Here is an 11701-nt window from a genome sequence, read left to right on the forward strand (position 1 = left end):
ATCTTCTGAGTGTTTAGGGAATATTGTGGAAGGACGTTGAGACCCAATTGGGAAACATGTCTAAGACTATGGAGAACAACAACCAAACCGACGCCGATAAGCAGTGCGAACCAACTCAATGGACTGATAGTTTCTTAACTGAAAAAGACAGAGAGGCTTGCAAGTACATTTCTAGAGGGTTAAAGCATATTTATAGTATTAAGCAAGAAGACGGTGATCTGGACAAGAATAAGCAACCATCACCTGATAACAAAATATTCAAGCAGACCATGTTATGTGCAGTACTCAATGTTTACGCTGATCTCCTGGAGGAGAGAACAAAGGGAACATGTCCTGTTACAGAGGAAAGAATAAAACAAATGTTTCGCAAAGGGAATGAGAACAGAGACTCCTGGTGTGCAGATAAGGAGAAGAGTGGTCCATGTATTGAATGTAGAAGGGATAAGACCTATGAAAATTGCATGGTAGGCGACAACGGCAGCAATAGAACCAATGTAAAGGACAAATTAAAGGACATGCTCGAGAAGGATCGCCCAATACAAAAAACTCTAAGTACTATAGGTACTATAAGTAACTTCTGCACACGCCTGCAATGCGTAAGCAAGAAATGGGGTATAAACAGAGATCAGGATCCAACCTGGGTAAGTGAACGCAATATATATATTATCTTCAATCGAAAATAAAAAAAGGAAGGGAACACAATATATATTGTCCTCATTACAGTTTGGGGACAGTTTTTTCTTGTGTATGCCTGCGTATTGCATTTTTTACAAAACGGATACGGGAGAAGAAAATAGACGCACACATATAACGTGAACAGAATTATAGGGGGGTAGACATAATTATAGGGTGGATATAATTATAGGGTGGAGAACATAATAATTATAAGGGGGTGGACATATAATAATTATAGGGGGGGTGGACATAATTACATAGAATACATTTGTTTCCTTCCACCCTCTTTTCCCTTCTATGGACAGGATAACATGCAGAAGGACATCAATGATAGGGCCACAGAAATGTTTACTAAAATATCTGAGGATAGCACAAATGTGCGAAGCTACTGTAAAAATACAGGTACAGGTAGTAGAAGAGTCACGGACCCAGAGATAAAAGCATGTAAATACATTACGGCAGGATTACAGTACATATATAATATTAAGAAGGAAATTAAGGATAAGCACCCCGAAGATTACCGGTTATTTAAGCAAACAATGTTATGCTTAGTTCTAAACGCATATGCAGATGAATTGAAAAAGCACGTTACATCTCCCTGTACGGTCGGCGAGGAAACAATACAACAAGCATTCACTCAAGGGAATAACCACATTTCGAGTTGGTGTGAGGAGGGGAGAGTTAATTGTGTTAAGTGTGAAAGGGTTGCAGACTATAAGGATTGCCAAATAAGCGATAACGGGAAAGAAGAAAAAGTAGAACCTAAGTTGAATGACTTGTTCAAGGATAACAACAGAAAAAATGAATTAGATAAAGCTATGAGTGATATAAATAAATTATGTGATCGCGCACAATGTGTAATAACACAATGGTCAAGGGACAAATCATTGCCGAAACATAGGAGGTGGGAGGTTTGTAAGAATTCTTATTTGTCATCAAAGTCTAATTTTATATAGAATTGAAATTGGGCGAATATATATATGTGTGTCCACAGGAAGAAAATGGAAATGTTTTTCGTATAAGTACTATTTATACTTCCATGTTCCTTCCCCCCTTCTTTCTTTCCTTCTTTTTTCCATTGTATTGGCAGTATGAAAGTTGGGACGATATAAAGAAAACGATTAACCCTCTTGCTGATGCCATGCTTCAGGAGGACTTAAGTGTGGGCAACTATTGTACTGACACTGAACAGAAGAATAAAGAAGCTTGCAAGCTCATTGTTAGAGGTTTGAAGAGTATATATGAAATTAAAGTGGAAGGGAAGGATGGGGATAAAGATGAACATAAAAAAAATAATAGACTATTTGAGCAAACTATGGAATGCTTTATATTAAATGTATATGCAGAACTCATTAAAGAAAGGTGTCCTACTACGGGAGATACCGTACAGAAGGCCTTTACTAACCAGGGGAATCTCCACACAAGTGCGTGTGCGCAGGAGCCATGTAATAAATGTAAATGGGAAGAATGTAAGAATATGACGGTTGGGAAGGGAAAACTATGGGATAGAATAAAAACGGAACTCCGGGGGGATGGCAAAATGCAGGTAACTCTGGATAAAATATGTCAGGCTACTTCGCAAGCGGCACCTATCCCTAAGAAGCAGAAACCTGAACGTAAGGAAACGGACGCCCCTCAACCTGTACCGGGGGTGCCTGTTTCAGGAGAGGTATCATCAAACACACAGGAGGACGTAACGAAGAAGGTTGAACCTAAAAGTAAAGGAAGTAAGACTGCGGAAACTGTTGATAAATATAATGATGTTGTTGCCCTCCTTGATGAATTAGATAAGAAGCATGATCATAAGAATTCAAATGATGATAAAGATGATTACCCGGGGCAGGGCATCTGGGTATCGTCAGGTGGCAGAGCAGGTGAAATAGATGTAGTTCAGGGTAAAGCGCAACTCCCTTCTGGTCCTTCTCATACAAGTGCAGATCCTGTTATCTCAAATGGTCAAACTCCAAGCACAGGAACAGACACCCAAAATCCTCAGACTTCCAGTTCTCATGATCCAGGTAATAATAATAATAAAAAGAAAATAAGCACCCCTAAAAAATGTGTGCAGCCTACAAGATGCATCTAAAAAGTAAAAAATTAGGAAATAAAAAAAAAAATAATAAATTATTTTTAGAAAAAAAGAAGCAAGAAAAAAAAAAAAAATGAAAAAATAAAGGTGAATGAATCAGTGAAGGGGTGTATGATTTCGCATTTTAGGGGTGTGTGTATAGGATTTCGCATTTTAGGGGTGTGTGTATAGGATTTCGCATTTTAGGGGTGTGTATGTGTGGGATTTCACATTTTAGGGATGTGTTTGTAGGATTTCACACTTAGGTTTGATGGTTTAGGGTTCAGAGGTTTGGGTTCCGCGTTTAGAAATAATGGTGCAGGGTATGAGAATTGAGGTTCAGAGTGTGGAAGGGTTTGGGGTATGGGAGTAGGCTTCAGGGTATAAGAAGAGTGGTCCGTGGTATGGAGTCTGAGTTTTAGGTTATATGAACTGAAATTTCAGAGTATGGAAATTAAAGGTTGGGGTATGAAGAATAAGGATTTTGCGCCCAAAGAACAATAATATGACCTGATGTTCAGTACTTTAGGGGTGTACTATGGTGTTAGAATGTTAGGGAGAACGAAAGAAAAAAAAGTGTAAAAAGTAAAAAGGTAAGGAAATTAGGACGCGTAAAAAAAAATTAGAGAATGAAGTGTAAGGATATTATAAAGTGAAAAATTTAAAAAGTAAAAAATAAAAAATAAAATAAGGAATTGTGTGCATCCGGAAAGAGTAAAATCGCCATCTTTAGTCTGACTACTTTCCATCATAAATACTCTATATATTCCTTTTCATTTTTTACCACCTTAGGTGCTACAACAATTTTTCCGAAGACAATTGATAATGGTGGTAGTCAAACCACTGATGGTGGTGCAGGTGAACCCGCTGCTGATGCCTCCCCTAAAAAAACTGAAGACATTAATCCAACTGCTGGAAATACTTCTGAAGGCCAGGGCGGTAAGATTACCGTTAACAGCGACGGTCATAAGGATAGCGAGGCTGGTGAAAAGGGAGGTGTCACCGCCGCTGTCCCTGCTATTCCTGTTCCTGCACCTGGTCTGGGCCCCAGTACAGGAGTTGGTCCGGTTCCTCCCGTTGTTCGTGTTTCAGCAAGAATTACAAAAACTCCTGTTACACCCAGGGCTGGAAGTAAGGTAAAGGAGGAAGGAGTGATGCACCCCTTCCTTCCTTACCTTCCTACCTTTCCTGTCCTAATGGGTCTTTCTGTGATGAGTTATCTCCTTTGGAAGGTAAGAAAAGAAAAGATAAAATAAAGTAAAAAAAGAAGAAAAGAAAAAAAGAAAAAAAAAAAGGAAAGAGTGGGTGCGTAAATGCATCAGTGCCGGGGTGTGTAGGATTTCGAATTCCACACCTGAGGGTGTATGTGTACGATTTCGCATTTTAGGGGTGTGTGTATAGGATTTCGCATTTTAGGGTGTGTATGTATAGGATTTCGCATTTTAGGGTGTGTATGTATAGGATTTCGCATTTTAGGGTGTGTGTACGAGGATTTCGCATTTTAGGGGTGTGTGTATAGGATTTCGCATTTTAGGGGTGTGTGTATGGGATTTCGCATTTTAGGGGTGTGTGTGTAGGATTTAGCATTTTAGGGTGTTTGAGGTAGTAATTACTGTTGTGAGAACAAAACATTTGACACCCCTATTATAGAAACATTTTTTTCCTTTTTTTTTTTTTTTTTTTTGTTCAGTATATTGCCCTCGGTAAGCGAAGACGACGTCACAAAAGAGCTGATCAAGTACGTGGCCCTGCAGCTTTGGAAGAACAACTCTTTGACCATGTTGACCAGGCAGATGGTCCACATGAATATACCTTAGTAAAAAAACGCAGACAACCAAGATCTGCTCCATCGGGAAGAACAAAGGGGTCAAAAAAACGTGCTGATCACCGTGTTTGTCACCGCACCATTATTGATATTCATTTAGAAGTCTTAGGCGAATATCAAAGGGAAAATTTGCATTCGACGAAGGAAGACTTTTTTGAAATTTTGGTTCAAGAATTTATGGGAAGCGAATTTATAAAAGAAGAAAATGTTCCGGAGGAAGGTGTCCCAAGTTCAGATTCCGGGTTTAGGGTTGATTTTCGTAAGGAACAGTTTACTGAGGAACAGGTTCAAAGTTAAGATTCCGGGTTTAGGGTTGATTTTCGTAAGGAACAGTTTACTGAGGAACAGGTTCAAAGTTAAGATTCCGGGTTTAGGGAGGAAGGGTTTGTTCCAAAGGAAGGTGTTCCTATGGAAGATGTTCCTAAGGAATAGGTTCCAGGTTCAGGTTCCTGAGGAGGAAAATTTTCCTAAGGAACTGGATCAAAGTTCAGATTCCGGGTTTAGGGTTGATGTTCCTAAGGAACAGGTTCCAAGTTCAGATTCCGGGTTTAGGGAGGAAGACCTTGTTCCTGAGGAAGGTGTTCCTATGGAAGTGCTTCCTCAGGAAAATCAAAAATAGGAATCTGTTCTTCAGGAACATCTTCCTTAGGAAAAAGCAATTTGTAGCCATATTGTGGATGCTAATTCTTGGATTAGTGTTTAAGGAATGTAGGAAAGGGAAGAAAATGTGCATGACAAAGAAATTTATTAGGACAGTCTATTACAAAACATTTGAGACATAGAACAGTATGGTGTGGTGCTATACCTGGAACGTTATATTATGCACACACCTAAGAAAAGATAAGGTCCCTGAGGGGGACATTGCACTTTTGTTTGTTTCTGTTTTTGCTAAATTTAATAAATCTTTCTCTGCAAACGCGTGACCACAAATTTTATTCTTATTTTTTCTTTTTTCTTTAGTGAATATTTATATAATGTAATATTTATACTATTACATGAATGTGCAGAGCTCCAATGCATCATTAAATAACAATGATATAAGTAAATTTCCGTTCATTTTTTGATCCTTGAGAAATTTATTAGATTAAGCGTTTCCTTTTTTTTTTGTTTACATTCATACATATTATTAATTCCGTATATAGGAACCCATGTTTTGTGACATACAACAATTGAACACAATATTTGTTTAATTCCTCACCATTTCCCTTTCTTTTTTAAGTGAACTTTTTCTTCTTTTTTAATATATCCCATTTCCATGTGAATGTTGAAGTGTTGAAACAAAAATAATCCTCCGCAACGCACATATCAAAAATAAATGTGCCAATCGGAAGGATTATAATTTTTAATCCATACAGTGAAGATCTTAAAATGAGCATATAAAAAAAAAAAAAAAAATGAAGAACCGTTGCAGAGGCGTATTATATGTAGCATTACAGTAATGATGAAAAAACTGCTAAGGAGAACGAAAAAAAAAAAAAAAAAAAAAAAGAGAGAAAAAAAAAAATATAAAGGTGAATGAATCAGTGGGTGGGGTGTGTGTGTATAGGATTTCGCATTTTAAGGTGTATTTGTAGGATTTCGTATTTTAGGGGTGTATTTGTGTAGGATTTCGCATTTTAAGGGTGTTTGTGTAGTATTACGCATTTTAGGAATGTGTATGTGTAGTATTTCGCATTTTAGGGTGTGTGTACGAGGATTTCGCATTTTAGGGTTGTGGGTGTAGGATTTCGCACTTTAGGATGTGAGGATTCGGCACTTAAGATATAAGTTCCGGCTTTAGGGTGTAGGATTTCGAATTTAGGAATGTAATATTTTCCACAATTAAGGTTAAGTTTCGAGGGTGTAAGAACAACAATATAGCCTGGCGTTTAGCTGTTTTAGGGTGTGATGTAAACAATACGCCTGATGTATTTATCTGTTTTAGGTTGTAAGGATAACAATGTGCCCTGGTGTTCAACTGTTTTAGGGTGTAAGAACAACAATGTGGCTTGCTATTTAGCTGTTCTAGGGACGTGTATACACCTAAGGTATGAATACAAAAAAAAAAAAAAAAAAAAAAAAAAACAGAAAAAAATTCCCCTAAGTTCATTCACTCTGGTGCGTGTACACACATGTGTCACTACTACATTTGTGTTTGTGCATACATGGTTTGTTGTGCAATTGCTTCATCATGCTGCCTCCTTTTACCCTTAAACAATCTCCATCACACACAGTTATGCATCCATTTTTTCAACACTGTTTATATGTTGTTATAAGCATGATGAAAGATGCGGCATGGAGGAAAAAAAAAAAACGTAAAAACTGATTGGCCGTACACAGATTAAAAAGAAGAAAGAAGAAAGTAAAAAAACATATATAAATGCACAACATTAGTTAATTTTTTTCCTTCGCATAAACCCGGAAGAATTGAAATTTTCAACATTTTAGGTTATGACCCTTTTCAGATTGTAAAGGAATCGCCACAAGCTACTTTCCTTTATAAGTATTGCGCAGCCATCGCACATATGTGTGTACATCTGCGACGGTGTACATAGCACATGACCAAGTGGACCCCCGCGGATCTCCATTCTACATCACCCCAAAACTGAAAATAAAAAAAGGTGTAATTAGCAGGAAAGGGAAAAAAATATAGTATTAAAAAAAGTACCTCGTTCAAAAAACGAATTTTTTTTTTACTCCCCTTGGATCATTCAAGGTGATAAGTCTGCCCATACGCAAATAGCGCATAGTACATACATACTTATATGTATGCAATTTTTGCGGGTTTCTTCTCCTATACCCGAAAGACGCCATTAAAACGCACGTAACCTCCCCCCGAATGCCAAAATGAGCAATGACCATTTTAGCGGAAAGAATGGGATTTCCGCTGGTGAGCAGCCGTACCTGAAGGAAAAGGCGGATGGAACAGTAGGGGGAAATTCCAACCTAATGGATAACGTAAGGATTGATAAGAACAGCAACTCCCTCTACGTGTATGATATCCCAATTACAGAATCCGATTTAAGACAACTTGTAATGTTAAAAAAGGAAAAAGGCGAAGCGGATGTAACAGAGCAAAGTTGCGTGGATTCGTCGGTAAAGGTGTACCCCATGGAAATACAGAAAAGGAAAATGGAAGTCCCCAAATATGCACCCAATGCAACATGTTCGAACGTATTAAATTACGAACAAGGAAGCAGCTGCCCAGCGGAAAAACTTAAAATGGTTTCCCTGGTTAACTGCACGAAATTTATAATAGAAAATAGGATTAACAAAGATATAGACATACCACACAGTAACACTGTTAATGCACTGTTCATGGATTACTACCATTTGGTAATGGCGTACACATTCTTTAGGCAGAAGAAGCATGAACAGGAATCCACGTTTGAAATTTACTTTAGGAAGTGCCCCTTTAATGGAAAATTTGCAATTCTAGGGGGAGTGTACGAAGCTATAAAATATATCAATTCGTTCCGATTTACACAAACACAGTTAGAATTTGTTAGAAAAAAAATGTCGCACTATCAGGATATTGATTTGTTCATAAATTACTTGAAAGGATTAAGTGGAAGAGATGTGTCTCTTTATTGTATAGAGGAAGGATCCATAGTATTTCCTCATGAACCTTTAGTGGTAATCCAGGGCCCATTACTTATATGTCAAATTTTGGAAAGTGCCTTACTGAATATGATAAATTATCCTACCCTGATAGCTACAAATAGTATGCTTTATAAAATTTCCATAAATCATAAACCGCTAGCCGAATTTGGTTGTAGGAGAGCCCAAGGTCCAGATGGTGCACTAAGTGGAACTAGGTATTCTGCAGTTGGCTGCGATTTCACATCGAACGTCTATGCGTCCTTCCTTTATGACATTCCAATAATAGGAACCATGTCCCATTCGTTTATCTCCTCTTATCAGCATGGCGAAACGTTGCATAGCAAATATCTAGACAACCATGACTTCCTCAGCATTGTACATAAGAATAAGGAGATAATCCACAAACTGTACAACTGCGAATTTGCAAAAGAGAGTGAACTGACCGCTTTTGTCGCATTTGCGCAAATTAACCCAAAAATTTTTATCTGTCTTATAGATACATATGACTCCTTAAAATCCGGGATTTACAACTTCCTCATCGTTGCCTTATCTTTGCATGAAATAAATTACAAGCCAATTGGAATCAGACTCGATTCTGGTGATTTAGGTTACCTCACAAAGGAGTGCAAAAAAATATTTATTGATGTGTCTGAAAAGTTAAATGTCCCATTTCGTGATTTAAAAATATGCATTAGTAACGATCTTAACGAGCAAGTAATAAAAGAATTACACGCACAAGAACACCATGTGGATATTTTTGCCATTGGTACAAATCTAATCACATGTCAGTCGCAGCCGTCTCTAGGACTTGTATACAAACTTGTCGAGATTAACAAACACCCCTGCTTTAAATTAACAAATGAAAATAAAAAAGCTAATTTTCCCTATCGAAAGATGGTCTACCGATTATACACAGATGATAATTTAGCTTCTCATGATGTTATACAACATTTTGATGAAGCACCCCCTTCGGAGAATCAACAAATTGCCTGTGTCAATGTCCTGGATGGAAATAAGCAATTTTCCATTACCCCCAAAAAGGTGGAACAGAAATTACATCTCATATGGGATCATGGAAAATTACTAACTCAGTTAAAAACCGTCACTGTGTTGAAGCAGTACACACATAGTGAAATAGCTAGATTTAATAAGGAGCATTTCGCGACCTCCTCACCGCTTCCTTACGATGTTGTCTTCTCGACTAACTATCACAAAATGTATGAAAAGTTGCTCGTAAAGAATTCCCATGTGTCAACATCACTGTAGATCCTGCGAAGGGATGGGGGAGAGGTAGGTCTTTCCTGTGTGCAAACTTGGATGGAAGGGACTACACCAATGTTGGGATGTCCAACCAAATAAGGCGTATAAGCAAAATCTACTCTTTTACAAACGAACAAACCGCGCGTACTTTTTAAAATCGTGAGTATTTCACCATCTGTATCTGCTTCGCTTATACTACGAATTGATTTGTGTAGGCAGCTTTTTTCGACAAATATCGTTTGAAGCGCTTTTCTCTATACAACGCTGGTCACTCAACCTCTCCATCCGGGGAGAATTAAATGCCATTCGATATATGCCCCCCTTGAGGTGATACCAACATGAACACAATAGCAAGTCTGCCCTCATACGCAATGAATGTATATTTTTTACATCATTTTTGCATACACATTTTTGAGTGTCACTTTTTTTAATTTTTTTTTTTCCGCCAATAATTCGTCCGAATTGGGACCTGATGGCAAAAAACGCCTTTGCATGTAGTAACTTCTTTCCTCTTTAAAATTTTACTTTTATGAACCCCTCCCACGCTATGCACATTGAAACGAAAAAGACTGAACGAACTGGAGTGCAGTTATAAACGCCCACGTAGCTATCACAACGGTGTGTATATCTTTTTTTAAATGAAAAAAAATATATTTTTTTTTAAATTAAAGCGTCGCACATGGGACACACCCATGTTGACCGGCACAACGAAATTGAAGTAGAAACATCGTAAGAAACTTCTAACCCCTTTTTGCGAAGATAAGCACACGCAGATGATTGTTACCCCTGTGTTGGCATTACATATGCACATAAAAGTATATACTTGCATATGGCCGCACTGTTAGATCACCGACTTTACACATTTTTCGGCGGAGCAAGATGAGCAGACCTCGCAGGAGTGGAAAACTTTTGCTCCGTTGATCTGAAGAAAGGGTAATCATCAAGTAGTTTCCGAAAAAGTCAAATTTTTGTGAAGGTGCTGCATATTGGGCACTATTTTTTTTTTTTTATCACCTCCTTAGGGAGATGATGCTATGTGAAGAAACCTCCTATGATGTTTTCCCGACGGTGTATCTTTTTCAGGTTATGGATAAAAATTGGGCCCTCTTTTTTCCTTCTTTTCCCCTTTGTGTAATTCACTCAATCACACTTAAGTGAACCGTGTTAGTGACATGCAAAATGGAAAACAGCAAAGAAAAAAACATCCCCGTGATAACTAAACCTGATGAATGGAAGAGATCGTATTTAGACGTGCTAAACAAGAAAAGGGTACTGTACAAGTACGTTTTCCTTATTAACAATTACAAGTTTAAATTTAAGGTAATATCCACTTACTATGAATACCTAACCGTTTGCAACAGTCTCCTGCGAGATGTTACAACGTGCAATTTATTTTTTGGAGCCACAATCTTCTTTGAAATGTTGGGGAAATCCTTTTATTATCCGTATGTCCTCTATATGTACGATAAGGACAATTCGTGTGGGGAAAATGTTGCAGAGTTTAACCCTCCGAAATTTTTAAAATCGTCCATTTTGGGCATAGAAGACATCATAAAAAAGGGAATAGAAAAAAACAAAAAGTACTTCAAAGAGGGGGACGTAATGCACAATACGAAAGCAATACTAAATGGAAGTGATATCCCAGAGGAACTAAAAAAATATAACTTAGACGGGAAACATATTGTGGGTTACACAGAAATGTATTTGCTGTTTCACATGGGGAGATTCTTCGACTCACGCATTGAAAGACTTGTGGTCGATAAGAACTATCGAAACAGAGGATTCGGTCTGTTAATTATGTATATAAGTATCTATGTGCTGAAATACATATACCAATGCAACAGATGCGACTTGACTGTGGATAACGAGATCGCCCTAAGAATTTACAAAAAACTGAACTTCCTCAACGTTCAAACGCAGGTGTATCGCTTGCATTTGCACTGCAATTATAACTACCTTCCGGAAAATGCTTCCATGGAAAATGACACGAATAATATACAGTCCTTCATGGATAACATTACAGCTAGGAGGTAGGCAATTGGGGGGAGCAGGTTACCCCTCTACGCTGTTCCATTTTGTACACGCTAGTTCGGGTATACATAATCGCGGTATCCACAGTGGTAGCACCCATGAAAAACACCATTTTTCGAAGTCACAATTTTATCACATCCAATTATTCCTTTTCCCTGGTGGAAGTGACTATTTGATGGTATTCCCACGGTAGCACTTGTTCAACTGCACTTTTCTTGAAGTGCAACTTTTGAATCAGTTGAAGCGTTTTTTAGAATGAA

The 11701-nt window shown here is 37.9% G+C and overlaps 5 protein-coding genes across 5 annotated transcripts; all 5 read left to right on the forward strand.

The window, feature by feature from the left end:
- Nucleotides 1-56: 56 nt before the first annotated feature.
- PCOAH_00033900 (SICA antigen) lies at nucleotides 57-1631 on the forward strand (the record flags this gene model as incomplete). Its single annotated transcript, XM_020060184.1, has 2 exons — nucleotides 57-641; nucleotides 981-1631. 2 exons carry the CDS (start codon nucleotides 57-59, stop codon nucleotides 1629-1631), a joined length of 1236 nt encoding a protein of 411 aa, XP_019915985.1.
- A 45-nt stretch (nucleotides 1632-1676) lies between these two features.
- On the forward strand, nucleotides 1677-2761 carry PCOAH_00033910 (SICA antigen; the record flags this gene model as incomplete). The annotated part of the gene is made up of 2 exons (XM_020060185.1): nucleotides 1677-1691; nucleotides 1766-2761. The coding sequence occupies 2 exons, from the start codon at nucleotides 1677-1679 to the stop codon at nucleotides 2759-2761; spliced, it is 1011 nt and encodes a 336-aa protein (XP_019915829.1).
- Nucleotides 2762-3568: 807 nt separating this feature from the next.
- On the forward strand, nucleotides 3569-5187 carry PCOAH_00033920 (SICA antigen; the record flags this gene model as incomplete). Its single annotated transcript, XM_020060186.1, has 3 exons — nucleotides 3569-3874; nucleotides 4434-4853; nucleotides 4984-5187. The coding sequence occupies 3 exons, from the start codon at nucleotides 3569-3571 to the stop codon at nucleotides 5185-5187; spliced, it is 930 nt and encodes a 309-aa protein (XP_019915777.1).
- A 2207-nt stretch (nucleotides 5188-7394) lies between these two features.
- PCOAH_00033930 (Nicotinate phosphoribosyltransferase) lies at nucleotides 7395-9416 on the forward strand (the record flags this gene model as incomplete). Its single annotated transcript, XM_020060187.1, has 1 exon — nucleotides 7395-9416. One exon carries the CDS (start codon nucleotides 7395-7397, stop codon nucleotides 9414-9416), a length of 2022 nt encoding a protein of 673 aa, XP_019915601.1.
- A 1173-nt stretch (nucleotides 9417-10589) lies between these two features.
- On the forward strand, nucleotides 10590-11617 carry PCOAH_00033940 (N-acetyltransferase; the record flags this gene model as incomplete). The annotated part of the gene is made up of 2 exons (XM_020060188.1): nucleotides 10590-11440; nucleotides 11563-11617. The coding sequence occupies 2 exons, from the start codon at nucleotides 10590-10592 to the stop codon at nucleotides 11615-11617; spliced, it is 906 nt and encodes a 301-aa protein (XP_019915547.1).
- Nucleotides 11618-11701: the final 84 nt, after the last annotated feature.

This window comes from Plasmodium coatneyi, chromosome 11 (genome assembly GCF_001680005.1).
Source record: "Plasmodium coatneyi strain Hackeri chromosome 11, complete sequence".
NCBI lineage: Eukaryota > Apicomplexa > Aconoidasida > Haemosporida > Plasmodiidae > Plasmodium > Plasmodium coatneyi.